Below are 26703 nucleotides of genomic sequence, written 5' to 3'. Positions count from 1 at the left end.
CATAATGGCAAAAGTCTTTAGAAAACTTGGACCTGTATTTGTCCCCACTCTGTCCAAGTTATCGTGCATGAGTCCCCCAGACTCCAGCCAGACATTATATGTCACTCAACAATCCAAAGCCAACTGGAAAATTTTGTGGTTCAGTTGGATCGTTATATAATTGGTCGTCCTCCTATCAGGTGCCTACATATCTGTCCTCCATGAAATCAATGTTCCTGCTGCTATACTATGTACTCGATTCTCTCTTTTTTGCAGTGTACAGCAGACTTTTATTCACGCAGTGGCACGAAGAACCACCAAGCGATGCCCTATTTACAAAGGCAAGGTTGCATGAGTTTCCTTCCTTTGGTAATTACCTATCTGGCTATCAAACCAGCGACTGACAAGCAGTGAAAGCACCACTTTCTTCACTTTTGTACCTGATCCCATCATGTAGCTTGGACGTATTTGTATGTCTATTTGTCATTCGTAGCCTTTTTTGTAGACAGAGTTGCGTTGGGTTTTGGAAAAGTTGGCAAGCAAACCCAAACGTATTATGCATAAAATGATGGAGGATAAAAATGTTTCAATCTGCATATTATTACGGAGTTATGTACATAAATATGTGTACATGGAAGTAGATGGCACGTGCCCATGTTCATAAAAACTTTTCCTTGCTTATTAAATGCTACCAGGTTTACGAGGTGTTTGCTTAATAATTGAAAACAACCGGAAATTAGTTATTCATGAAAAGTTGGACAAACTTTTCTTGAACTTTGATTAACATATTAATTGTCGATTCAGCGGAATACACGCATACATACTTACACTATGTGTGTGTACAACATCGAGCCATAAATTTCTGCTGACATTTTTTCCCTTGCTCCTTTTTAGCTCTGCTTTCTTTATGCTCTGTTACTCGAATTTATTATTCATTTGATCGATCATCGCCATTCAAACAGACCATTCTTGACTCCGACATGAAGGAAGATAAAAGGCAGGAAAATGAAGAATTTTGATATTTATGTTCTTACAAGAAATTCTGCCACACCTGTTCTCCCGGAAGTATAAGCGCTAAACAAAGAGGGTTTGTTTATTATATGCATTTCTATTGTGTTCCATACATAAATCTAGTTTTACTGATAGACATAAAAGGTATTTGATCCCGAGAGAAAGTCGAATTGTTAGCTGTAACAAAATGCAATCATGACAAGCCCGACAAAACTTTCGCACAACATTCACACCATTGCAAACCATCCCGTAAATGCGTACGTATTCCATTTGATGTCATAATTGTCGTCAGGAACGTTTGTTTACAGGGGAAGCTACCAAGGCCAATAGCCAAGGCTAGCAAGAAATAAAAAATTAATTTATCGTAATACACCAAAACCTCCTTCATTGTAAAGCTCATGTACTCCATGTGCCACGAGATGATTACGTATCACAGCGGAGTACCCGTTGTTGTCACCCTTTGTTCAATCGTTGTGCAAACTTGACAACAAATTGCAGAACTTGACTGAACAAAGGAGTGCAATTACTCTTTCAAACCGTTAATGGATAATACTGTGATCTATTTTTGTTCAACTTTGAAGGAAAAACATATACCTGTGGAAATTACACATAAATGGACGTCGTGTAATGCACTTTCCAATGCCTTCCACGTTTCAGACGATGGCACAATTCCTACAAATAGCAAACCAAAATATGTCGGACTTGACATTTGAAAGAAAGTATGCAGTGTAGGCGTTCAGCACAATAGAGAGCAAGGTTATTTCTCCAACTGGAATTCAGTAATGAACGGGTACATACAGCACACGTATAGAGTCATGTAAATACATTTGCGACACAATTTGTTCATTTGCTCGATTCGTCAATAATCTCCGTCCGTCCGTCTTCTTTGTGCTGGTCATGATTGCATTTTATTCAACGGAAACTACAAAATCATATGAAATCCAATCAGTGAGATATATCGACGTAAAAGTTGTCTGATCCATTTCTATTGTGCATGTGTACATATTAAGCACAATTATTCAATATTTGTCTGTCCATTCTCAGCAACATGGCCACGCTGCATTTTAGGTGACTATGTCACGGATATCGCTGCCCGTCTTGGTCAGACCGAAGAGAGTGGAGACGAAATGGAGGCACGATACGGACAAACCGTACTCTTCAGGTTGAACGATGACGATAGTACATCCATTTATCAATTTTTACTGAAATGATGATATCTAGTGACACTTGAATACAAGTTCACATAATTACTTGACTTAGGACGACATACCAAAATGGCATCAACATCGGGTACTGCCAACCACAACCTCTCCTCCTTAATACAAATATGAGCCATACTAATATATTTTTTAAATACTACCGTTACAAACTAAAGTAGGACATAACCTAAGCATTACTCTTAAGTTATAATACGAATACATTAGACATTTTTAGTTCTATGTTGTGTCTACGTTTTGTGTGTGTGGTACATACATATGTAGAACGATGGGAACCATAAAAGTTTGTCCAGCAAGTTTAACTTGGTGGTTTAAACTTTGCCAGTCTGTTATGCTTGCAATTTGCTATTGATCCAACTTCCAAAGTGAAATGTATATTTACCATGGTCAGCATACATATATAAAGGATTAGTACAAGGGACTCTGCTTATGTTGTTCATAAACTTAATTACATCACTTTCAACAATGACGGTATTATAAACCCCAAGCTGGACGGCAGAAAAAAATACAACATTTATGTAGCTGCATTGTATGTTTCTGCCAAACGAAAATGTCATTTGTCAAATCCTCCTTCGTCTGTTGAATTTTTGGGCAATTTTTTGTAAATATTTCACCCGTCGTTCATTTCTAAAGCACTTCGGAGAACTGCAGATGATAGATTTGAGAATAAAAGCAGAGATTTTATTTTCAGATATCGGTACAAATGGCTTAGGAGGACATCAAGCTAGTTTCAAAAGTTCATCTTTATCACACCTAATGGCGCACGATTCAGATTACCATAAACACTATCTTATATCTTATATCAATTTAAAAGACAATTTAAAGTAGAAGATATTCGTCGAAATATGCATCAGGTCAAGGGGTTTCAGCCAACCATGACCTTGTGGGGGTGGTGGAATGCATAAGGAGTCTAATATGCGGTATATCTTACAACACGCATCTTGAGGGAAGATGAGATTTTGATCAGAATCGTTGTAAATGTACTTTGGTACACATATGTATATATTTATTTATATGTATGTATCTATGTATATATGCGAATCAGGTTTTACCACGATACAGATAACACCAATTTTTTGTATACTTATAGGCTTAGAGTATCTAATAATTATAAGTTATTCTATAAATAAGCTTATATATAGGTATGTTTAATGTACATATATGTGTACATACTTATGTAAATCATTATTTCCACTTCGGTAAATTATTCTGGGCATGATGCTTGTCAATCTTGTGTTTGTTACTAATATCCACTCCAGCTAGTTCTTCATCTAGCAGAAGTTCAAAATTTCCGTACGCCTCCCTGGAAGGGATCTTGTTCCATTTTGCTCTATAAAATAACGACATGTGATTCCGTCGCATTATATTTTTGCATGATTATTAAGTGATATTATGTATATCTACTCTGGAATCCCACTGGGCGGAAGGACGACGGAGATAATGTCGTTGATCAATTTGTATTTCAGAATTCGGTCATTAACCGTGGTTGACGTTAAGGACGGTGACGCATTTACCTTGGATGAAAAAAATCTTAGTATTTAAATAACCAATTCATTAATGCACGAATAGAACTTCCCAACTTTCTATTAAAAAACTAACAACAATTAGGTATATATTACCTCAATCAACCAGGGTTTCAAATTATTGTCAATAATGATGTCATAGCCGTAACATTCGAAACAATGACGATCACTGACCATCAGAGGTGCAACTGCTTTCAAAGAATGCATCACCAACCATTTCATGCCGTCAAATAGTTTCGTCGTGACATCTTTGCCTTGCGTGCTCTCCAAATACAATTCCAGGTTTCGGAGACTCCATTTACCTCCATGAATGTTGTTGTATTCGTCCTTATGCATTGTTATTTATTATCATTTTAAACCTAAATATCTTTCCTAAGTCTAAATTAAGTGCAAGCTCACTTACGCCATGCTTCTGCACTGACACGTTGGTCAAATGGACGTACATATTTTCTAACTCTTGAATCGAAGTATCGTACTTTGCTGTGCAAAAGCGACAAAATCCTAACTTGTACAGGTAAACTTTTAAAGGTCGAAATGATGTGACAAGGACATAGAGACGCATATCAAACTTCCTTCCACCGATAAGTAATGGATTTTCGATATACTTTGAGATTACGTAGGCATCTTTAACCTAAGAAAAATACTAAGTCAGCAAATTTTGCTCAAACCAGCGAGGTATTTATATATATACATATTTAAATACTTATATCTAAAATCATGAGAATTAAATAATTTTTAGGCTGACCATAGATGGATTAAAATTCTGACCACGACTTTCTCTTGACCATTTCTTGAGTTTGGAAAGCTTATTTATCAGAAAAATTCCTGCGCCTTGAGACTTTCCGCAAGGTTTCTATTATGACGAAATACTGTAATTTCAAAACTTTATACTAAACGAAAAAGTATGTTGCGTACCATTATCCAAGTGCTCAGTGGATTCTTTCTGAAATATTGGACGACGTGTACAAATGTAAAGTGGGAATAAATGGATTGGTATGACTCGCTTACCTGTATTCTTCTACGAACATATTGTAATCTGGAATATGAACATGGTAAAAATTTTAAGGCTTTTTAGACAAGCTAAAATTATATCAGGGTCAGAATGTGCTTCCAAATTTTTGTCAGATGACCCAACAACATTACCAACTTTCGTAATCGTCATGCAAAGTTTCAGCCTCTATCGACCAATTTAAAAAAAGCAACGTGTCACCCTGTTCGGTCTCTGTCAAAAAATTTTCATAAATATTATTTCATATTCTTTAGTCTGAAGTGGCCTTGCGATAGTATGAGTTTAACGAATTATCGCAGACCGGACGAAAGGACAATCCCTGACTCTGGCTAAAAAAAATGATGGGAACCAAACTAAAAAATAATTTACTCTACTTGTTAGAAAATATTTGTGTATTTACATATCTATGTACATACAAATACACGTGCTCTGTTTTTATTATTATTCGTACTCATCAATGCCATGAATTATATGTACCTATTTAGTATTTAACCAAACCAGCTTTATTCCCAGAGATAATATACGATGTGGATTATTAGCTAAATGAATGGTATAAATTCTCTAAAAATCTATCAGTCAGACTGATTAATTTGGTCAAAGTTACCTGCTGGGAGGACAAAGGTCGTAGGAATGAAATCGAGATGCACATATTTGCCAAACTCATTCTTTTCTCCCAACGGCCCACCCTCTTTTTCAACGTCCTTCCTGTATCGCTTAATATTCTTCACAAGTAGATCCTTCCGTGTAATTTCATAATGGTTGGGAAAATGACTGATGATTCTATTCATAAAAGTTACTGTGTAGTAATAACCAAATCTTACCAATGTTAATTTACGTAATTTGTATTTACTGATTATCATGCATCCTGTAGCCGCTTTCAACTCCAAATATAACGCGACATGTGGGAACATTTGCCCTAAAGAATCATTTACAAAATTTTTAGATATGTGATTTTTTATATGTTGGGGTATGCATGCAAGCTTTTATGTGGTGACAACAAATTATAAGGTTCAAAATTCACCAGTAAAAGTTCCAGTCGTCATCCGGACCGACTTGTTGCCACCCCCGTTTCTCAAAATTAGTGTTAAGCACAGATTTCTCAACGTCTGTGCAATATAAAACTCGCATTCTGAATTTTTTAAAATTATCTTTGCTTGTAGTTTAAATTTTCAAACAGTGATGGACCTCATACCTTGTCAAGTATTGATCAAACGATCTATTGGGTTTTTAAGATGTAATCACTTCTAGTATCGATCAAACGCAAATGAAGCAAAGGCATGCAGCAACGTACGTATGTAGCTAGAACTAAACAGCGAATTAATTATAAATAACTACGTAGTAAAAGTATTCGATATTAGTAAATAAAAAATAATATTCATATGACATTCACATTTTATTGATCATAATATAATAACGTTAAACGTACATAGTACATGCAGATTAATAGAATTATGTGTCAATGTGCGATGTATTTACTTAGTAGATAATTATAATCATAAAACTACATAGTCCATCCGGTATTTCATTTTCACAATGAAAATGGACATTTTGAATACAGTTGTGCACAGTCGCCACCTCTTCTCCCACTTTTCATGGCTTCCAAGCTGTCGGATACTCTTTGATTTTGAAGGAGGAGTGAAACGGCGAGGGACAAGAAGTACATCACAACGCCTTGAACCACGCCATATTCGCCTGCACGTTGATTAGCTTAACAAAGAGAAATTTTAAAAAATATATTTTTTACCCGGACCGTGCAAATGCAAACAGCACTAATTTAATAAATAATGTGCTCCTCATCTTACCTTCGCAAAGCATTCGACGCTGACATTCCCATTTGTTATCGCTAAAAGATTAATACTTATTTAAATTTCATCTTATCAATACACGATTTCTTGAGTTATTAGCTTATTTTACTTACTTGTGCACATAAACTGCTAAAGCATCCAAAAACAGTTCTATAACTTCATTGACTTTATCTCCCATAATTCCATATCCAGGCAGAGGAGTTGACCTGCTGCTGCCGCCTGCTGCACTTTTTTGACCTCCATTCTTGGACACGTCTTTAGTCAAAATATAAATTATAGCTAAAGTCATCGTTGAGGCAGCAGCGACCACGGCGATGGGGGCAATTGATATCGATGATGATGACCCTTCTGTGTGAACAGTTTCGCCGTAATCTGATACATTTTTTAAAGTCCCTGAAAATACTGGTGGATTGTTCGGTGTTGTAAAATTCCGCACTGATGTCGAATTGTACAAATAAGTGTCAAACTGCAGTTGATCGTGCATTACCAAAATAAATTGAATAATTTTTCCCAAAAAAATTGTAAACTATCATTATCACAAGCACACGCAAACTTCCGCCTTCAACTGTTACGACGGGGTTTTGAACTGTTAATAAAACAACAAACTTCAGGGACTGGGAAATTGTACATCGAGAACTACCAAGCGTGAAGCAATTTGTGACCACTTGGATGATTCTTTTTTAGTTGCTTTTACATAAAACAGAACCATGCAATGTCAAATAAAAAGCATCTTTTATTGAGACAAACACACAATTATATTTGCTTACTACTCGAAAAGCAACGGAATATACCTCGCATTCTTTTATGTAAAATTAGCTGAGCTTGAATTTGGACGAACAAAAGATGCGCACACAAAATAACTTCATTGTGGACCAACATTATTTGTATTTGTATTAAATTGCTGCATAGCGCAGGTACGTGCAGTATGTGTACAGTGAGTTTAATGGAAGTCTGATGATAATCTTCCCTATCGCATAAATTTAAAACGGGATGGGACGGAAGTTGTAAAAAAATACCATAGACTTTAAAACTTTTCGACTCGTTAATTATAGAACCGGTAATTTCACTTGTACTTACAAGTGAGTGGTTAGAGTAATTACAAATTTGAATAATTAACATCAGAATCTATATTATAATACACCAAAAATTCTTCAATATTGACTTTCATAATTAATAGTTTACTTAATTTATTAAACTGGGACGTAGTTTAACCTCAAACACAAATATTAACACGATTGCATAAATATGCTTTCCAGTTTGTAAATTGAATGAAAAAGGTGAAAGCAGTAGCCTGTATAAATTACATGGTACGCTCAATAGCAGCCAACGCGGAATTCGTCAGTGCAGACATCCAGCTTGATTCCCGTGTCTTCTGCTTTCTTCCGCGAACCGGGATCTCGATCATGTCCATTCCACCGGTGTCAGGAGCCGTCGTCGTTGTTGGTACTCGAAGGTTGGCCAACAAGTTCTGCAGTTAAATTAATCAAATCATGCTTTAAAATACCAGTTTTAATTGCATTATTTTTACCTGAATTAAATCAATGAGAAACACGGCAAAAGTGAGAAAAGCTAGTGAAAGGAGAGCACCTTCTAACGATGGGAATGCAATTCCTCCCCATCCATCACGACCTGTTGAAATACTTGTCGATTCCTTGAGCGGCCCGAGGAATTTGGAGCCTTAAAGCAAAATTTGTTAAAATAAATTCTGATGAGGTGTAATGCTTTTAATTAGCTAAATGTCTTACCGAAATAATTGATTAAAGCAGATCGGAGCCAATTCATATATTCTATAGCATCGTCCACTGAAATGAACTGTAGAATAAGTTTGGTGATTGTCGAAACTAAGAATTCGCCGCCCGTTTCAGACCCTGAGTTAACATTTGTTTCCGTAATTTCCTTTAATGTATCATTTTTTGGCGTGAGCTCGGACGTGTTTGGAGTTAAATTTGGTGAAGTAAATCTAGGAATTTCTTCATTTTTCTTTCCAATGAAAAGTACTCGGCCCTTTCCTGTAGTTAAGCTGCCAATTTTCTTTCCAGGCTTAAATGTGAAAACGAGTGGAATTTTGGAATCCGTTGAGTTGTGAAATTGGTGTAATACTGAAGAATTTTCATGTTTTGAGGTAAAAAGTTGGTAGAGTTCCCACGTTGAACCGAAACCCACAACAAATTTAATACAAAAATGTAGTAAAATAAACTGTAACATGGACGATAAATGAGCCATTCTCTTAGAATAGAATTTTCTTATGACTCCCAAGAGCTCACTGGTCATCGAAACTTTATGTTTAATATTGATGCAACAAAATTTCAAGCATCACATCATAACAGTTATAGTTAATTATAACAACATGCTAATTACGTAAGTGTACCGAAACGCATACCAGAAAAAGATTCAGAGACGTGCATGTGGACGTTGGACTATAACAAACATGCAAAGATTTTATGCAGCATGAACTCTCACGGTTAGTGCTTGGTAAATATCATAGACTTATGTATGCATACTTATGTAGGATTAATGTAAAAACATGCATCTTCGAATTAATGAGTGCAATTTCTGTAGTATCCAGGAGTATGTATATAAATATGAATTAAATTACATATACAATTATTATTATAATGTAACATTTAGCTTAACTCGAGCATTCTTTAATCGCATACGGTTTTGTTTTGCCGTATTATCAATTCTCAATGGAAGCACCTTATCATCGAGCTTATGATCGTGCTGAAGTCAAGAGCATGTGAACAGTGATAACCAAATTTATTTGCTCCCCTACGAGGTCGATCTAACAGTTGAAAGTTGATAAATAAAATAAATTTCAATGGCTCATCAAGGCAAATACCGTCTGACGTATTTCAACGCACAAGCGTTGGGGGAGCCAATTCGAATTCTATTTGCTTGCGCTAATTTTGCTTTTGAAGATATTCGCATAGCCAATGAAGATTGGCCGTCATTAAAATCAAGTAAGTACGTAAATAAGTCAGTAAATATATGAATGCTCATGTTCCACCGGGCCATTTATTTCTGGAACAATTGTAATTCAAAATTGCACCACAAATGTGTGTACACGATTACGCATGTTTTTCTAGATTGTGCATAACTCTGTGTAAACAACCAATATTAATGTTTCTATGCGGTATTCTGCCCACGCATATGTACATACTTAGGATTAGTTCGAATACAGACAGTAGTTCGCATAATTTGTACTAATCTCATGAAAATTCAGCAGATATCTGACAATTTTATGTAATGATAATTAGCATTGTCTCAAACTATATTGGGCCATATAAACAACAATGAGCAATTTCCACGAAACAACTAAAATTAACGCTTGGTGAGGTATTTCCAATGTACACACGCAGAGTTATATAATCAGTAGATAAACCTAAATGGCTAGATTGATGCAGTACTGCGTACATACAGATGGATATGTGTCGATTTAAATTCCAAAGGGTCTGCAAATATGTACAATCGTTGATTATTGTGTATGTATGTATATGTCATACTGGATCAAATTCTGCTGTCATATTTGACTTTGATGTAATATAATATTTGCATTTCTAACGAATGAGTAGGAAAGTAAATTGCAATGCTTTGTTTTAATGGAGGCGTTCGCATCTGTGTTACATAAAATAAGCAATTAACATACAATATCAAATCTACTCTGGATTGATTGAGTGGAACACCTTTCCAATTCATTACACTTCAAGTATTTGCAAGCCATTAAGGAGTGGAAAAACGATAACAAGATTTACAGAGTTTAACGGTGAGAAAAATAATATTACTGAAATTGAGACAATATTTACCTAGTTGTTGTGAATTTGCCCTTAATTTTCCTAAGCTGAGATCTCGTCGACATGAGCGAGTCGCACAGCAATCCAGCGTTTGAGCTAGAAGACAAGGAAAAGGAAAATGGCAATTTCGAAAACATCGACTTAAACAACGGTTTTGCGTCATCCAAATCAGACTCCGATCTCAACAACACCATGCCGATTTACGACCCCAAAGAAACGAGGCGAATGTCCAAAAACATTCATGTCGTAAGTTTGGGATTTCTTCTCCTTTTCACCGCCTACAACGGGATGTCGAACCTTCTGAGTTCTTTTTACCACGTCGATGGGCTTGGTACGTATACGAACGCCACCGTCTACGCCTTCCTGGTTTTGTCCTCTTTGTTCATCCCAAGTTTTGCGATGCGGAAACTTACCGTCAAGTGGACCTTGGTGGCATCGATAAGCGGATATACGTTATATATGGTCGCACAGTATCACGCCACATTTTACACAATGTTGCCAGCTGCCGCTATGGTGGTAATTATGAAATAAATAAAAATGTTTCAAATTTTAGTTTATTTTTTCACCTAATGCATAACACTAATCTCTTAATTTTTTGATTGCTTAGGGTCTGTGTGCAGCACCTCTTTGGGCATCAAAATCCTTCTACTTGACCCATCTTGGAAATCAGTACGCAGAGTTAATTTCTGACAAGGTTGAGATAATAATCATCCGATTTTTTGGGATATTTTTCATGTAATTTCAAAATAATTATTTAAAATTCAAATTATTTATCGTTCTTACTGAGAAGACGCTGTCATGCATTGCAAACCAGTGCATATGTAGCAGTCAAGGTCTTACTCAAAATATTTATTGTACAAGTATTTCTGAGATATTAAAGTATAAAATGTTTTTAGGTACTTCCAAAGTTCCCAAATTTGGGGAAACATCATTTCATCGACGATCCTCTCAACCGGAAAGAAGCTCACACCTAATGAAACTCAACTTGAAAAGTGTGGGGTTAAGTTCTGCCCAGGCGATTTGGAAACCACGGACGATGACGACTTGACCAAAGATCAAGAAAGAAAAATTTACATCTACTCCGGCGTGTGTTTGTTTTGTGCTTTTTCTGCAATTGCGATAATTTCAATATTCATGGATCCACTTACTCGGTACGGAGAAAAAGAACGAATAGCTGCCATGAACAAGAAAACTGGATTTGATCTCATCATGGCTACAACGAGGCAGATGAAAAATCCGTACCAATTGCTAATGATCCCACTTACAATCTTCTCTGGCTTGGAGCAGGGTTTTCTGAGTACGGACTTTACCCAAGCGTTCATAACTTGTTCTTGGGGAGTTCATAATGTGGGATATGTCCTGATTTGTTACGGCATTGTTGATTCCGTGTTATCCATTTCCTTTGGACCGTTGGTGAGGAACTACGGTAGATTGCCCGTATATTCGTTGGGGGCGGTGATAAACTATTCCATGGTGGGGACTATGTTGGCCTGGAAGCCTGATGCCGACACCCCCTACGTATTTTTCATCATTGCCGGTTTTTGGGGAGCAGCGGTGAAATTTATTTCAAATTATTTATTTATTATTATTTTATTTATTTATTTATATTTAATTACAGGACGCGGTTTGGCAGACGCAGATAAATTCTCTTTACGGAGTCCTATTTCCTGCAAATGAAGAGGCCGCTTTTAGCAATTATAGATTGTGGGAGTCGGTTGGGTTCATCGTTGCGTACATTAGTGGAAATTTGCTCTGCGTCAGAGTAAAGTTGATTGTTTTGATTGTCGTCCTTACTTTAGGAATGACAGGTTTTTATGTTGTAGACTACAAAGAAAGAGTGCGACGACGGAAACTGGCTGCTGGTGGTGGTAGTGGTATCGTTGTTGATCACACTGATAAAAATTGAACTGTGATATTATGATTTAGTGTAATAAAGTTGTCGCTATTTATTTTTATGAAAATGCTGAATAAAATGTCGAACCTAAGAAAACCCTGAAAATTGACTGTGTTTTACACATATATTTGACTACATTTCATATTAAGGGGTATACTGAACTATGTATGATTGTATACATGTACATGCATATTTGTATATCGTGCATGTGTGTGACAGGCAAATTAAAATATATTGCGGCTTTTGTTGTCTTCAGATAAGAATAAGTACCATAAATTCCAACGTATATATTCAAATTCTCTACATATAGAATACCCTTGGGACGTGTTGCCCGTATTGGAGGACGGAGAAGGACGAGTAATTTCGCAACATTTGGCCATAATAAGGTATCTCGCGACAAAGTTTGGCCTAGCTGGTAAAACCGACTATGAAATGGCCAAATGTGACGAATATGTGGAAGCTGCTGCAGACGTAAGAAATGGTAAGATTGATGAAAGATACGGAATATAAACCGGATATTTCTGTGCATATATATTACTCATCACATTTTTATGTCTCAGAATTATTAAATTACTTATGGGACACTGATGACACCGATAAACCAGCGGCACTGGAAAAAATGGAGACCAAAATTCTTCCATCCGTGTACAGAAAGTACATGGATATTATCAAGCGAAATGAAAGTGGATATCTTGTAGGAAACGGGATAACTTATGCAGATATTTATGTTGTTTCTATACTTGAATATGTAACAAAACGTCTTCGGATGGAACCGAAATCATCCAACACATTTCATGACTTTCCAGATTTCATTGAATATCAGAATCGTATTTTTAATTATCCAGGGATTAAGACTTGGATTGAAAATCGACCTATCTTGCCGTATTGAATAAAACGTTATGTTAATAGATATCCCAAATCCTAATCATAATCGTGTCGTGTGTATATACCAATATGAAACATTAGATATTGATTATTAAAGTTATTTGCTGTACTTTGTCTCTTGGTCAATCTTGTTATCAACTATTATTGGACCTGCTGAAGTCCAGAGTTTAAGTAACAATATATATATAAATAACTTTTAATGCTAAACTGGTCACAAATGAATTATTAATATGTACATATGCATTAGAGTTCTATTGTATTGATAATGGACAGACATTCCTCTTCTGCTTGGGATCTCACGATCACTAAAATATGAAGGTAAATATGTGGGCAACATACATAGACATGAATAACATTAACTAAAGTGTCAACTTCATGTCATTGTCTTTGTGAAAATATTGTGAGGTTCACATTGAATGGTCAGACTTGATAAACTTGTGGAAAATTGAAGGTTAATATTAATTGTATGTGTTAATTCACTTTTACTCATATATGCATGTACGTGTAGTGTCCAGACATATAATGCATGATATACAGCTACATATGTATATACATAAGCATGTACATATGTATGTACGAGTAAATAGTTTGTTAAAGTGCAGTGCATACTGATCAAGTGTTTGAGACAAAATAGCATTTAAACCGGCGTAAATGTGAGTGCTTATCTTGTCAGCTCAGCGTTGGACCATGTTAATGGTGAAACTATACAAATTTATATGCATGGTTAGATAAAGGCGTGGACTTCACTCTGCAAGGAACCTGCGAACTATCCTTTTCCTCGCATTTAGCTTGTTCAAAATCGCTGAGCAAGAGGTGTGCAGGTGGAACTGTCTTCATTATTGCACAACAATGGTGGAACCACCGACCGAATCGGAGAAACCTCTTATCGTCCAAGTAAGGTAACTGTGTAGTGTATCTGGTAACTTTATGCAAACTTTTATCCTTTGCTTGTCTACTTACATGTGCAGCCACGGTATATTTATGTAGCTATTTAGTACATCTTTTCTTAAGTGTCATGCTCTCTTATTTTTAAATATTATGCTGATATTTATCGTATGTGTATATAATATTATGTGCAAAATAAATATGTATGTATACTACTTTTAATCAAATTTTGCACCGTATAGTTTCGTGACATGATGAGAGATGAATTAGACGAAGAACGATTGTCATCAGACATGTACCTCCTTCGATGGCTTCGAGGTTTGTTGAAATTCCGTTCTTAAGTCAACCGTTATTTTTGCATTTCGTTTTTATTATTTCAGCCAGAGAAATGAATCCTCAGAAGGCAGCTTTAATGTTACGAACGGTATTTCAATTATAATAAAGAGTGTAATCATTGACCTGTTTCTCCGTATCTGGAACCCATTTAATAATAGCTAAAAATTAACAAAAAATATGATCCTTATAAAAAATTTAATTCCAGATCAATGTAATGAGTATAATCTGAAAGAAATTAATGTGACAAAGACCGAACAAGGTCTGAATTAATTTCTGAACATGTCACAATTTAGAGGATTACCTACATTTTCAACTTGCTTTTCCACCTTGAGCAACTCTAAATGTCTCAAAGCTTATTAGTAATGACCTCAGAAGCGTCTCAAACAAATAAGCGTCACTTTTCGTCCCGTCCAGTTTTTCTTGATTTTTTGCATACGTTCACTCTTGTCAATTCCGAGCAATCCGTTTCCTCCAATAATTCAGCTGTCATTTGCAAAAATTGGAACTTCGTTTCAGATTGAAGAATCTCTAAGATGCAAAAATGCGAAGACTCAGACTTATCCCAAAGTCTCAATAATTTGGCAAATCAAAGACTATAGATATTTCCTCGATTTTGCTCAGTTTTTTCCCGCTTATGAATCTCGTGAAATGGTTGAAATTTGAAACTCTTTCAGAAATAAATTCATAACTATTTAAGTTTTTGTCGCATTGATTTCAGAGTATGCTCATTAGATTTGAAATTAAATTTTCTATAAGGATCATATTTTTGTTAATTTTTAGCTACATATTCTTAAATGAGTTTCACATAGGGATAAAAAGATCATTGACCACACTGCACACAGACATACATATGCATGGGTTGCATCATAATGTAATTACAAATTTAGTAAGTTAATCAATGACTAAATCTTACTTTTAAACAGTCCATGAAATGGAGGCAGGAGAATAAAGTGGATCAAGTGTTGCATGAAATAATAGACCAGGATATTTCTGATTTGATTGGTGGGTTTTTTCAAGCGTTTGACAAATTTGGAAGACCGGGTATTTAAAGCTTTAAACTTAATCAATTTTAGCCCGTGGTGGGTTATATTTTATGGAGTATAATTTTGTCAATAATATCGATTAATATATCATATTTAGTGGTCGCTTTACCTGGAGGTGAGTGGGATGTCCGCAAGCCACTGGATGATGGAAGAAAGCCAGAGCTAATAAGATTTTTAATCATGTCGCTCGAAATTTTTGAAGAGACTTTAAAAATGATTTACAAGTACGGATATCCAAACCAAACCCCAATGATCATTACGAAATTCACCGTCATATTCGATCTTAAACATTTTACATATGCAAAATTTGCCCACAAACGATGTGAGTTATACGTGCGTACGTATGTAGATATTGGAAGGAATGTCTAAAGGATAGTTTGTAAAATATATTTTTATAGCTGTGGAAGCACTACTTGACTTGGTCAAAATTTACGAGGCTAATTATCCAGAGACATTAGGACGGTGTCTTATCATTAACAGTATGAATGATAATTATAATTTTATTTATTTATCCTGCTGACACATTAATTACATAAGCGTTGAATTTACAGGTCCCAGAATATTCTCAATGTTATTTGCAATCGTGAAACCATTCCTGTCAGAAAATACCGTAAATAAAATTTCAATTTTCGATTCGAATGAAGCAAATTGGAAGAAAGCAGTGGAGGAAGTGATTGATCCATCACAATTGCCGATAAGATATGGAGGAAGAGTTGAAAATCCTGCATTAATGGATTAATTGAGCAATGAGACGAGAATAACACATTTAAGGAATGTAATTATCTGTAGTTTTAAACTACTAAACAATTTGCAGGAAAACAAGTACAATTGTCGATACTAATAAAAGGTTTGTGATGTAGTTCACTAAGTAAAATCTAGTCCTAATAAACTAACAATTTTCTGGGTAACTACATATTGTATATACAAGTATGTTCAATTTTCTTCGTAACCGACCAAACAAACCAGCACGAAATGCATGCAAAAAGTGCAACAAGCGATAAAAGTTTTACATATTTGAAAGTAACATCGTGCACTATAAGCTCTAATTGTATAAACAAAGTTTCTTCCTCGTAAGGGTAATTCCTTACCTGTGAACATCGTGGCATTAGTACTTCGGTAATGCAAAACCAGTTTTCCATTAGTTTGTAACCAATGAAAGTGTGTGATGTGATGTTTTCGCAGTAGACGAAACCTGTTGCATGCATTATTCGCAGTATCTCATTCTTACTGCTTAGGATTTATATATGTAGCTCGTCTCATCCGAATCACGCTCACGCATTACGGAGAACTTGACGTGCTTATTACATAAATGCAACACATAAAACATTTTACTAACAAAAGTTTTGTTGACTTGTTCAGTGGTCAGGTTTACACTACATTACGTATTGGCCTTGCATATGTACTGAATTCTGATTACTGACGCAAATGCTGTTCATGCTCACAATTGGTAAATGATGTAGTTGGAAAATTCTACCAAAGAAATCATTATTTGTTGACCGGGATTTGTTGATGCGTCTTTCGTTGAAAAATGAGCCCTTACTTCTTCACTGATACATTACTAATGAAAAAGAAGTTGTTATAAATGAATGTGAGACTTTAAATATTGTCGCAGATTAATTCTAACCTAAGAGGCAGACGACGTAGGACCTAGTACTCATCATCGCGTCATATATGTACCACTGTATCTGCAAGAATTTTATAATTTTTATTCAGAATTCACTAACTCAAAATGGATAAAACTGCTACCGATTTCACGACATTAAGTTTCGAATCAGCCGTACAAGAGACTTTGTCACAAGGCGCTGGAGGAATATCCACGTTTGCAGTGCTACTTGCGGCATTCTCAGTTTTGTTTTTGTCATACTTATCGACACGAAATAAGTGGGATATTCGAGGAAAGGACGAGAAGAAAGAGAAACCGAAAGGCTTAGACAGCATTGCAGGACCAAAACGACTCCCACTTATCGGGAATTTGCTAGACATCAAATATAATGTGGAAGGTGAGCTGAGCATACAGTTTTTCAGACATATGTATTTTCATTCAACCCTGATTTTGAGGCAAGATGAGACTTTCGTTTACTATTTCACTCATATTTTCTAGAAATGGATGACTTCTTCCTTGAGACTGCTGCAAAATACCCAAAGCGAGCACGCTTCAATGTTCTCGGGGAGAATTTTATTATTATTTACAACGCTGAAGACATGAAAGAGATTCTCCACACGAAGCAATACATTCAGAAAAGTGCAGAATATGATGGTGAGTATTGAACAGCACTAACTAATTGATGACCAATACAATTACAGTATCATTCATACATAATGATCGCTTATCTCAGTTTTCACATGGATTGGGAAAGGAGTCTTGACAGCAGATGAGAACTTATGGATGAAAACCCGTCCCGTGCTGGACAAAGGTTTCCGTCACCAAATGCTCAACAAATATCGTGATGTCTTCTGCAACAAGACGAGGCAATTAATGGATGTACTCAAGGACCGGGTGGCCAAGCACCCCGATGAGGCATTCAATATCTTTCCCCTCATCTTTGACACAGGATTTGACATCATTTCGGGTACGCCGAAGAAAAATATGCACAAAATATTTTGCATTGTTGACAATGTAGTGAATTTATCTTTTGGTTCAAAACAGAATCCGTTATGAACACCCCTTCAAACGTCTTGGGAGGAGTTGATAAGAACGTATATTCTCCCAACATGGACAGGGCTGCTGATTTTTTTCATTATCTTCACTTCCGACCATTCTTTTACAAAACGACCCTAGGACGATTTTTATGGCGGCATAGCAAAGATGGGAAGGAAGAAGCGGAATGTCTCAAGACCTTGAATGATTTTAGTCAGAACCTTATGCAAAATCGCAAACGAGCGTTGGCTCAAGAGCCGGACCAGGATTCTCAGAATGCTACATCTCTCTTGGACATTATGCTATTAGAACAAAAGACTAATCCTCGCTGGACAGATAGGCAGATTAGGGACGAAATTGACACATTTTTAACCGGAGGTCATGGAGCAACGACAGCTACGTTTGGCATGTTCATTCAATTAATGGGTGCTCATCCTGACATTCAGGAAAAAGTTTATCAAGAAGTCAGCGCTGTTTTTGACGGGGATTCCCAAAGAGAACTAACACTGGATGATTTAAATAAGTTAAAGTATACAGAACTTTGCATCAAAGAATGTCTCCGCCTTTATCCTGGAGTCCCGATATTTCCACGAGCCGTTTTAAGACCATTGACTTTATCAGATGGAACGGTCGTACCAGTTAATACGACCCTGTTGCTTATTCCTTTCTTGCTTCATCGTGACCCTGAGACATTTCCTGACCCTGAGAAATTCATTCCCGAGCGATTCGAGGTGGGTCATAGTGATCGACACCCTTATTCTTGGATCCCATTCTCAAAGGGTCCTAGAGATTGTATAGGAAAGGCGTTCAGCATGATCGAAATGAAAGTGTACGTTGCGTATTTAATGAATAATTTTAAAGTCGTAAAAGCAGTTAATACTGAGGATATGACTGTATTATTAAGGATATTTCTGAAGTCAAAGACCGGAATTCAGATCAAATTAGAGCCACGCTACTAATAAATGTATGTGCATGTGGTTAAAAAGCACACTATAATGTCTATAATAACCTGTGATTTAGCTATGTATAAATTATAATTATATCAGAGTAATAAATGTATTTTTTAAATGGGTAGTCTGTTTTATAACTATAATTTATTTTGAAACTAAATTAAAACGTTTATTAAAAAGAAGGACAAGTCAATTGCATTGATCCGACTAGAATTAACTCTTAACAAACTGAGTTGTGGTTGCTAACTTGATTCGAGGTACTTCTAACACTTTCACATAGCTGTAGTGATTAAGAATATATTCCTCAGCTTTCTCCAGAGCCGACTCTATTTTAAGCTTTGTATCTGAAACTCGAACTCGTTTTAAATTTACTACAAACTGCGGATTTTGTCCTTTGGGTGGATTTACGATTCCAGTACCGAGTTCTTTGGTAATGCAGTTCATCCAGTCTTGCGCGGACATTGAATCGCTTGCAGCTACTGCCATGGTCTAAAAATCAAGTCGTTAAAAATAAATTAGTAACATGCATTATGCATATAAATATATACGATAGATAAATATGTGGCTACATTGTTCATCGGCATAAGTTAAAAAATTTTAATTACAACATACTTACCTCGGGTATTGAACATCGACCTTGAACAAAGCCATCACTGGAAGTAATCAAGACTAGTACAGGCCTGTTTTCTACCACCCTGGTAATTTTCTTCAGTGAACTAAATTCATTATCGCTCTCAAAACACTTTAAAACCACTGGCTCTTGAATTTCCTCCAGTTCTTTGGTAAATTTTCTAATCTCTTCTGCTTCGTCGTTTTTCGAAGACAGCTTCTCAGCCTTTGTTAGTCCTTCTTGCACCACTTTTAGGACATCCAAGGGGAATATGATTTTTTCGTCTTTTAAACAGCGAGACAATTCCTGACAAATCATTTTTATTTCATTTTGAATCACTGAATCTGCTAAGTTGTGACTGTTGCACAATTTTTCTAATTTGTTTAAAAGCTCCGTCGCTTCAAACCCATGACGATTTGCGGTTTCTGCTGATATACCAGTTTTACAAACTAACTCATACTGTCCATTCTTTTTGTTGATCTTCTGCGTGACGACCAATGGCACTCCGTATTCATTAAGGTCTTCCTGGAGCTACGAGACAAAGATAATTAGTGACACGTACTTAGATGGTAACTGTAACTGATGGGCTATAATTCATTGGAAACCTATCACAACTCAGTCAATGTACAAGCCCTAACTATCAGTCATTAAATTTATAACTCTACCTGACGAATTTCTTTTGACCCAATTTCTCCTTTGAGGATACTAAACTCCAATCGGATATCTTGGTCAGACACGAATCCATCGGTGAAGCGAACCACTTTGAAGTTTTTGTATAACCAGTGTTGCAAATACCGTATGGCTTGAGCTGAAAAACATACATCCATCATCATATGCCCATTCAAAAGTCGTCGGTAGTGCATACCACTAATTTCACGACCAAACACTTTTGCGTTATCGGATTGAAATCTGCGAACTTTGGATTTCCGTCTGAATCCTGACGCTGGAATATTCTAATTTATAGAAAGTGCAAATTTATTTCATTAAAAACCATATTTTATTTACTTATATTAATTAAAGTTATGTTTTATACCGAAACATGATGAAGAATCCAACCAGATGGCAAAACTTTTACATTGGTGACATTTAAAGAAGACCCATCTGCCAGAACTACAGCACCGACATCCGAAGTCAACGTTTTACTTCCGGGAATAAAAATGGTTTTATTTAAAATAATCCAATAGGTCTTGTCACTTCCCGTAACTTCCTCCACTGCTTCTCCATCTTCGTCAAATATCCACTCTAAAAGGACCTCCTGACCCTTTTCTTTTGTTGAGATTGTGAGATCCGGTTTACAGATTCCACCCGCTTCTTCTGGTTTATGCTTGATAAGGAAACTTTCAACTTTTCTAATGAAATTAGCTTCTGAATTGAGCAACACTTGTTTTGCAATTTGATCCCTAAATCCTTTCTTGACTCGTTGCATCTCGTTATTCATACCTTCTTTGTCAAATTTTACACCTAGTGTGCAACATAATTCTTCGGCAGCTTCTTGAGTAACACCGTGCGAGTCATACCTTGAAAAATTATACACTATTCATTGTGTACCATTATTGTGTGTATTTTTCGGTGCCAACCATCTAAACGCCTGTGGTCCATCCAAAACCCCAGCCTCTTTTAATTTTTTCAAGTCCATCTCCTTAATTCGACCCAAGGACGGAAAATCCATAACCAATAAGCTTGGTAGCAACATCGCACTTCCATCGCCACAAATCCCATCATTCTTGCTAGCATCTAAATATCGCTCTACCTCTAGGGCAAGTATTTCACCAGTTTCAGTTTTCATTTGTTCTGTCTCTTCATAGACTTTTGATAAAGTGGTTACAACCGAGTTTACGGATTCTTGAAGGAAGTTTGCAAAGTCTCTGGAAGATTTTAGATGTGGAATAAATTGATGCTCCGTTAAACGCAAGGACCGTTGAATAAGTTTACGGATCTTATGACTGAAAACAAAAGATACTTGAGATCATAATGCATAATTTATCATTTTAGTTTTTATTATTTGTTATTGCTTGCTTACTTTGACTGAGGTAGAATACCATCAGATAAGGCAACCGTTATAGCACGCTGAAATAAAACAGAACTACGTTTAGAACATAGGGTCAAGTATCTAGAAAATTAATTAGCTAGGATCGAGTAGTGTCCGTTGGGCGTACAATATATATATATAAATCCACGTGGCCATTCTCTGAATATTATTATTACTTCTAAATAATAAGATCTTTCGATTACCATATGATCTGCGTACTGCCGATAACTTTTGTCCAACTCTGCGTCATTAGAAAACCGCCCAGAATATTTTGGAACTTTACTAAGCTGAAAAGAGTATAATAGAACATGCGTAACATTATTATGGCTGATTTTGACTATGCATTATTATTTGATATTACATTTTGTACACATTCAAAAATTGGGATAAACAAGTCGGTATCGTAGTTTGAAACTTTTCCATTCAGAACAGCCGTCAATCTCTCCAGCCCAGCTCCAGTATCCACCACATGAGACAAAGGTAAACGTTCCAAATTACCATTGTTGGTTCTAGTATTTTAATGTGTAAAATGTTAAAAAAATCTTGCATAAATATGTAAATGCCACAATAGCACACCTATTGTACTGCATAAAAACTAGGTTCCAGACTTCCACCACATTTCCAGATTCCTTGTTTACTTCCTTCGGGTCTGATAATGTCCCTCGATGATCATAATGAATTTCTGTTGATGGTCCACAAGGTCCTTGAATATTAAATTTCAAGCAATAATAAGTTGGTGTCAAAAAAGACCTTGCCTTGGAGCGAGAAATGGAAATAACTCTGATCACAACATATTTATTTTTGCACTTATCGTGCATTAAGATTATCTAACCTACCAATTGGTCCCATTGCCCAGAAATTTTCCATTCCAAACGGAATTATTCGATCTTTAGGGATTCTATAATAATAATACAAAGCAAATTAAAGTAATTAACATAATCGAATTCAGTAAATGAATAAATTGGCATTCACCCCATTGACTCCCAAATTCGTTTCGTTTCTTCATCTACCGGAATAGAACTCCCCCCAGCGTAGTAGGTAACATACAATCTACTTGGATCTAATTTGTATACGTTGGTTAAAAGGTCCCATGCCATTTGACACGCTTCGGGCTGCAATTGTTACAGTGTCATTTCCTCCACATTGTTGACATGCAGACTATTTAACTGGAAAATCAGATTCCAACTATCCCTTAATAGCCTACCTTAAAGTAATTTGCAAACGACCAGTTTCCCAACATTTCAAAGAATGTGTGATGATATGTGTCCATTCCGACGAGAGAAAGGTCATTAATTCTCAAGCATTTTTGGCTGTTGGCGACTCTAGGATTTGGTGGTCGGCCGAGTCCCAAAATTATATCCTTAAACTAGTTAGTGATTAGAGAAAAAGTTAGATTAATTATTAATTTCATATTTCCTGTTGAACACAAACCAACTTTAAAATCAGCAATTCAAACCTGATTCATGCCAGCATTGACGAACGCAAGTGAGGGATCGTTCCTCGGAATAATTGAGGAAGAGGGGACATGAATATGAGGAAGTGATGAGTGCCGGAGGAAATAATTGACAAAAGTGTCCCGTACTTGAGACGATGGCCATTTCATTTTTATGCCTCGGTTGTTGGTTAAAGATAAGGTCGACACAAAAAAGTTCTGTCACACAGCACGTGGTCAATTATTAATGTCCTGTAAAGTAGAAACTATTTATGAATTATTAATAGAAAATGAACTTGAATCTATAAAACTGTATCTGCCGTGCCCGCATTAAATTTTCAATAATGTGCTATGAAAAAGTCCCGATGAGACTTGTGAGACTGTCGCATCAACAAACAACATTCCCACGAAGATCGAGTGCATAACAAACAGATGATTCCTCATTCTAACTTTCACTTTATACACGTACAACGTAAGAAAAATCCGACTGCTTCGACATTAAATAACGCCAACCAATTCGTCCCTTCGGGGTGCTGAATTCCGTGGGAACCAAATTAAGCCTTTATTTTGGTACAGAAAGTCACAGAACACATTTTTCTACAGCACAAAACGAACAGGTAGCGAATATACTGGGAATACATTTTATATCTCAAACAAAAGTATTGATTTGTTGTAAATTATTGCCTTTATTTTCTTACATTATGATAGATTTGCATCACCGACAATGTTTGTATCGGAATCAAATCTAACCTTCATGGGGACCAAGTTGCAAGTAATGAGCGCAGAAGGTCGGCTTTGGGAAGGACAGATTGACCCCTCTGTGACCGTAGAGGGTATGAAGCGACTCGTATTTCAGTACTTTTATCCCGACGAGATCTCCCTCGGCCCCGACAACTTTAGAGGTATTCATTTATGATAGGAGTGGACCTCAGTCTGTATTCATTGGACATTGTAGTATTTTTACGTATTAGTGATCCTTCCTAAGGAGTGTCGCAGTTTAGGAGACACGCACGCAATTAATGAAGAACACTTGAAGGAAAATGATATGCTTCTCTTCGTTCGACGGAGATCTGCAAATGCACCAGATTCTGACAGGGATCTTGATTTGAAGGCACCTACCGGGACAGATATTTTGGAGGCGACTAAAGAACTACCGGTACCACCACCTATTGCACCCAAATCTGCTTCCACAAGTGGATCTGGGCGTCCTAGTCATAATTATCATGTGACGGATGATTCCACTGTAGAGACCAGTGTTGACGTAAGATGTGTAATTTATTGAATTCCATGTGTTTATAACTGTTCGAAATAAATATTTCGAAGTCAGTGAAAATGATTAATAAAATGAACGTTCTGATTTGTAGTTTCAATTAGAGCTGAGAAAAATTATAATTTCCTTGGTGTCTGTGATGGCCACCTTGCTACAAGGGAATCCGGATGCCGAGCTTATTTGTCAGCAGGTACGCATCACTGGTTTTATTACGATGCATGCAAAAATAATGTTTTGCATGTCTATTTAATTTTTGTATTTGTTGATTACGGAAGATTCATGCAAGACTTAATAGACGATTACAAGCAACAACCAATAAGCCGGTTGAGGGAACGTCGTTCCAATATCCTTCTCCGTCCGAAGTAGTTTGCACTCCTATGGGGATCGTTAATGGATTAGCTGAAGTGAGGAAGCGTGAATTTCGCCCTAACCTGAAAGCAATAGATGCTTTGAAAGAAATGGGATTCAAGGAGGAAGATCAAATTGTTGAAGCACTGAGAGCTACAAAAAATAACAAGGATGCTGCCGTCGAGTTACTTACTGCCGGAAAGGTAAATACCGATGACCTGGAAGCTGGACTAGATCAAAACAGTCATTTATTTTCTGCTCTTGTCTCTGCTCCCACCATTCGACTCGGACTGAGTAATCCCAAGACGTTGTTGGCGTTTTTGAACATCTTAGAAAGTCCTGCTGCTGCTAATGTTTGGTTAAATGATACCGACACTTCTCCTGTTCTCTCGGCGATATTCAAGACGTACCATTCAGAAAAACATGCAGCTCCTGATTCATAATTAATTACTATTTATATGCAGTAACACATTTATTATTACAAAGCAAATATGAGCTCTCCGTGTTTAAAAAAATTACTTCTTCGAGTCAATTTTATGGTCTCTAAATAATCATGGACAAAGAACGACTAAATTATGATAATCAATTAAAAAATAACCACGATAAATAACAATGTGATTGAGACAAATCATTCTATATTATTATTATTCTGGCTTTATTTATTTTTGAACATAATGCATATACAAAAATAATACGTTATTTATGCATGAAAACATTTTAACTGTTAAGTTGACCTATCCCATATGCATTTGGGTTTTTGTCTGGTTACTTAAACCATCGCGACTTCCTACATTCCCTCGAAACGTCATAGGTCATGAGTTATTTTAAGTCGCGAACCTCCTTCTCGTGCCTCTGTTTCGAGTTCGTAGGAGCGATGCTTCCTGTCAGATGAACGACGCCTGTCGCTGTTGTGAGGTCTGTTGATGAAATTGATGAAAAGTGATGATGGATTCCGCCAGTGCAATGAGTATATTTCAGAAAGTGGAGTTGATCCTCCAAGAAAATTATATTATTTAGAATGAGATACGGAATACTGCAACAGTAAGGTCAGGGCTCAGGTTGATGGATGGATAATGCTGCTTGAAACTGATTGATGCTATTTAGAAAAACCACCATTTGGTCAATTGGAATACCAGGTTTCGCGATCGGAGGGGGGTCTATGTATAATCGGTTAATTAAAATATGTTGAAGAATGAGATTCCATCTTGAATATCTGACTTATAATATCTCCAATTCTCCAGAATTATGAGATTCTTTCCTGATAAACCTTCAAATGGGAGGAAATAGTTACAACCCAAAATATTGAATACGGTGTGTTCTTACTGACAATAACGAAACTTGAAATTTGTTGAATGAAGTCATTGGAAGGGATTGCGCGCTCCTAGAGTCGGCTTATGGATGGAGACCAGCGTTCGTCAACTCGTCTATCGCCAACACCAATTCATACCACATTTTCGGGGACAACCTCAAGGTCCCGATTGATTTGATAGGGATGGGTAATGGAAATGTGCAGTGTAGAAGGGTGGGTGGTTGGGAAGAAGACGCAAAGACTTGGAAGATGAGTGGATGGATGGATGGATGTTTTGTGGGGACCTGAATACCTGCCGGACGGACCTTTCAAGAAGTCGAAGACTGCTGTGGTGCCTACCTCTCTTCGCTTGAGGACTTGCTTAGAAGCTGCGCCTCGTCTATCGCTGTTCTGCTCTCTTGGAGTAAATGGACTGGACATCATGGCGCCACAATCTATATAATCTCTCTCTCGTCCGGTAACAGGTTGGATGTGGATGGATGGATGGATGGAGATGTGGTGGTGATGTGATGTATCTGTGGCGGTCTGGGACCTTTATCGTATTGACCTCACAAGTAAGGCATACACGTACCACAAGTAGTGCTGTGCGATGGATGAGGTGCCAAACCGAGGACACAGTTTGCAAAAGGGAAGGGTCGTTTCCCGACGGACTGATCACAGCTCAATGATGACATCTCGACACAACTGTCGAGGGGGCTGCGGCACAGCCAACTCCGCCGTGTCATACAAGTACAACCCA

General features: G+C 36.7%; 8 protein-coding genes across 12 annotated transcripts; 5 read left to right on the top strand and 3 right to left on the bottom strand.

Annotated features, from left to right (window-relative positions):
• Positions 1-3073: 3073 nt before the first annotated feature.
• LOC110844821 (probable tubulin polyglutamylase TTLL1) lies at positions 3074-6037 on the bottom strand. Of its 2 annotated transcripts, XM_035847996.1 has the most exons (11): positions 5932-6037; positions 5761-5845; positions 5590-5655; positions 5344-5519; positions 4739-4766; positions 4646-4673; positions 4476-4583; positions 4134-4361; positions 3827-4057; positions 3612-3721; positions 3074-3537 (listed from the first exon to the last, which is right to left on the bottom strand). In XM_035847996.1, exons 3-11 carry the CDS (start codon positions 5601-5603, stop codon positions 3393-3395), a joined length of 1068 nt encoding a protein of 355 aa, XP_035703889.1. In that variant the 5' UTR covers positions 5604-5655; positions 5761-5845; positions 5932-6037; the 3' UTR covers positions 3074-3392. The 2 variants fall into 2 exon arrangements, with proteins under 2 accessions (XP_035703889.1, XP_021946809.1); XM_022091117.2 differs by having other exon boundaries at positions 5761-6037.
• A 71-nt stretch (positions 6038-6108) lies between these two features.
• LOC110844901 lies at positions 6109-9038 on the bottom strand. 3 transcript variants are annotated; one of them, XR_004834021.1, is made up of 5 exons: positions 8290-9038; positions 8073-8221; positions 6658-8012; positions 6542-6582; positions 6109-6446 (listed from the first exon to the last, which is right to left on the bottom strand). XR_004834021.1 is itself a non-coding variant. In XM_022091228.2 (5 exons), exons 3-5 carry the CDS (start codon positions 7026-7028, stop codon positions 6268-6270), a joined length of 591 nt encoding a protein of 196 aa, XP_021946920.1. In that variant the 5' UTR covers positions 7029-8012; positions 8073-8221; positions 8290-8709; the 3' UTR covers positions 6109-6267. The 3 variants fall into 3 exon arrangements, 1 of the variants encoding a protein (XP_021946920.1); XR_004834022.1 differs by having other exon boundaries at positions 8132-8221; positions 8290-8793; XM_022091228.2 differs by having other exon boundaries at positions 8290-8709.
• A 217-nt stretch (positions 9039-9255) lies between these two features.
• LOC110843331 (glutathione S-transferase) lies at positions 9256-13321 on the top strand. Its single transcript, XM_022089291.2, has 3 exons — positions 9256-9504; positions 12540-12710; positions 12790-13321. The coding sequence occupies exons 1-3, from the start codon at positions 9363-9365 to the stop codon at positions 13116-13118; spliced, it is 642 nt and encodes a 213-aa protein (XP_021944983.1). The 5' UTR covers positions 9256-9362; the 3' UTR covers positions 13119-13321.
• LOC110843138 (UNC93-like protein) lies at positions 10159-12334 on the top strand. The gene is made up of 5 exons (XM_022089073.2): positions 10159-10307; positions 10383-10851; positions 10943-11070; positions 11232-11889; positions 11954-12334. Exons 2-5 carry the CDS (start codon positions 10399-10401, stop codon positions 12239-12241), a joined length of 1527 nt encoding a protein of 508 aa, XP_021944765.1. The 5' UTR covers positions 10159-10307; positions 10383-10398; the 3' UTR covers positions 12242-12334.
• Positions 13322-13686: 365 nt separating the features above from the next.
• On the top strand, positions 13687-16289 carry LOC110844730 (SEC14-like protein 2). 2 transcript variants are annotated; one of them, XM_022091005.2, is made up of 7 exons: positions 13687-14008; positions 14242-14317; positions 14380-14423; positions 15259-15376; positions 15476-15700; positions 15777-15857; positions 15930-16289. In XM_022091005.2, the coding sequence occupies exons 1-7, from the start codon at positions 13964-13966 to the stop codon at positions 16115-16117; spliced, it is 777 nt and encodes a 258-aa protein (XP_021946697.1). In that variant the 5' UTR covers positions 13687-13963; the 3' UTR covers positions 16118-16289. The 2 variants fall into 2 exon arrangements, with proteins under 2 accessions (XP_021946697.1, XP_021946698.1); XM_022091006.2 differs by having other exon boundaries at positions 13697-14013.
• Positions 16290-16921: 632 nt separating this feature from the next.
• LOC110843063 (cytochrome P450 4d2) lies at positions 16922-19088 on the top strand. The gene is made up of 4 exons (XM_022088978.2): positions 16922-17378; positions 17480-17635; positions 17715-17948; positions 18026-19088. The coding sequence occupies exons 1-4, from the start codon at positions 17108-17110 to the stop codon at positions 18973-18975; spliced, it is 1611 nt and encodes a 536-aa protein (XP_021944670.1). The 5' UTR covers positions 16922-17107; the 3' UTR covers positions 18976-19088.
• Positions 19089-19091: 3 nt separating this feature from the next.
• LOC110843062 (alanine--tRNA ligase) lies at positions 19092-23356 on the bottom strand. Its single transcript, XM_022088977.2, has 14 exons — positions 23062-23356; positions 22810-22971; positions 22578-22717; positions 22442-22503; positions 22182-22308; positions 21967-22114; positions 21809-21892; positions 21597-21643; positions 21154-21519; positions 20610-21093; positions 20442-20529; positions 20242-20384; positions 19583-20107; positions 19092-19455 (listed from the first exon to the last, which is right to left on the bottom strand). The coding sequence occupies exons 1-14, from the start codon at positions 23206-23208 to the stop codon at positions 19180-19182; spliced, it is 2799 nt and encodes a 932-aa protein (XP_021944669.1). The 5' UTR covers positions 23209-23356; the 3' UTR covers positions 19092-19179.
• Positions 23357-23490: 134 nt separating this feature from the next.
• LOC110845333 (ubiquitin-associated domain-containing protein 1) lies at positions 23491-25432 on the top strand. Its single transcript, XM_022091734.2, has 5 exons — positions 23491-23654; positions 23746-23939; positions 24009-24298; positions 24402-24497; positions 24583-25432. The coding sequence occupies exons 2-5, from the start codon at positions 23762-23764 to the stop codon at positions 25096-25098; spliced, it is 1080 nt and encodes a 359-aa protein (XP_021947426.1). The 5' UTR covers positions 23491-23654; positions 23746-23761; the 3' UTR covers positions 25099-25432.
• Positions 25433-26703: the final 1271 nt, after the last annotated feature.

Source organism: Folsomia candida, unplaced genomic scaffold (assembly GCF_002217175.1).
Source record: "Folsomia candida strain VU population unplaced genomic scaffold, ASM221717v1 Fcan01_Sc002, whole genome shotgun sequence".
Classification (NCBI taxonomy): Eukaryota; Metazoa; Arthropoda; class Collembola; order Entomobryomorpha; family Isotomidae; genus Folsomia; species Folsomia candida.
This window is presented reverse-complemented; position numbering and strand designations above follow the sequence as displayed.

Coding starts and splice junctions, on each gene's coding strand:
- LOC110844821 (XM_022091117.2), bottom strand. CDS start 5,867: ATGCGAGTTTTATATTGCACAGACGTTGAGAAATCTGTGCTTAACACT. Junction 5,520..5,589: donor TACAGGATGCATGATAATCA/GTAAATACAAAT, acceptor TTTTATGAATAG/AATCATCAGTCATTTTCCCA. Junction 4,058..4,133: donor TGTCAGTGCAGAAGCATGGC/GTAAGTGAGCTT, acceptor ACAATGCATAAG/GACGAATACAACAACATTCA.
- LOC110844901 (XM_022091228.2), bottom strand. CDS start 7,028: ATGCACGATCAACTGCAGTTTGACACTTATTTGTACAATTCGACATCA. Junction 6,583..6,657: donor TTAGCAGTTTATGTGCACAA/GTAAGTAAAATA, acceptor TTAATCTTTTAG/CGATAACAAATGGGAATGTC. Junction 6,447..6,541: donor GCGTCGAATGCTTTGCGAAG/GTAAGATGAGGA, acceptor CTCTTTGTTAAG/CTAATCAACGTGCAGGCGAA.
- LOC110843331 (XM_022089291.2), top strand. CDS start 9,363: ATGGCTCATCAAGGCAAATACCGTCTGACGTATTTCAACGCACAAGCG. Junction 9,505..12,539: donor TTGGCCGTCATTAAAATCAA/GTAAGTACGTAA, acceptor CTCTACATATAG/AATACCCTTGGGACGTGTTG. Junction 12,711..12,789: donor TGCTGCAGACGTAAGAAATG/GTAAGATTGATG, acceptor TTTATGTCTCAG/AATTATTAAATTACTTATGG.
- LOC110843138 (XM_022089073.2), top strand. CDS start 10,399: ATGAGCGAGTCGCACAGCAATCCAGCGTTTGAGCTAGAAGACAAGGAA. Junction 10,852..10,942: donor TGCCAGCTGCCGCTATGGTG/GTAATTATGAAA, acceptor TTGATTGCTTAG/GGTCTGTGTGCAGCACCTCT. Junction 11,890..11,953: donor CCGGTTTTTGGGGAGCAGCG/GTGAAATTTATT, acceptor ATTTAATTACAG/GACGCGGTTTGGCAGACGCA.
- LOC110844730 (XM_022091005.2), top strand. CDS start 13,964: ATGGTGGAACCACCGACCGAATCGGAGAAACCTCTTATCGTCCAA. Junction 14,318..14,379: donor CCTCCTTCGATGGCTTCGAG/GTTTGTTGAAAT, acceptor TTATTATTTCAG/CCAGAGAAATGAATCCTCAG. Junction 14,424..15,258: donor CAGCTTTAATGTTACGAACG/GTATTTCAATTA, acceptor ACTTTTAAACAG/TCCATGAAATGGAGGCAGGA.
- LOC110843063 (XM_022088978.2), top strand. CDS start 17,108: ATGGATAAAACTGCTACCGATTTCACGACATTAAGTTTCGAATCAGCC. Junction 17,379..17,479: donor CATCAAATATAATGTGGAAG/GTGAGCTGAGCA, acceptor CATATTTTCTAG/AAATGGATGACTTCTTCCTT. Junction 17,949..18,025: donor AGGATTTGACATCATTTCGG/GTACGCCGAAGA, acceptor GGTTCAAAACAG/AATCCGTTATGAACACCCCT.
- LOC110843062 (XM_022088977.2), bottom strand. CDS start 23,208: ATGAAATGGCCATCGTCTCAAGTACGGGACACTTTTGTCAATTATTTC. Junction 22,504..22,577: donor CGAATTTGGGAGTCAATGGG/GTGAATGCCAAT, acceptor TTATTATTATAG/AATCCCTAAAGATCGAATAA. Junction 21,893..21,966: donor TTTTTGAATGTGTACAAAAT/GTAATATCAAAT, acceptor TACTCTTTTCAG/CTTAGTAAAGTTCCAAAATA.
- LOC110845333 (XM_022091734.2), top strand. CDS start 23,762: ATGTTTGTATCGGAATCAAATCTAACCTTCATGGGGACCAAGTTGCAA. Junction 23,940..24,008: donor CGGCCCCGACAACTTTAGAG/GTATTCATTTAT, acceptor TTTACGTATTAG/TGATCCTTCCTAAGGAGTGT. Junction 24,498..24,582: donor CCGAGCTTATTTGTCAGCAG/GTACGCATCACT, acceptor TGATTACGGAAG/ATTCATGCAAGACTTAATAG.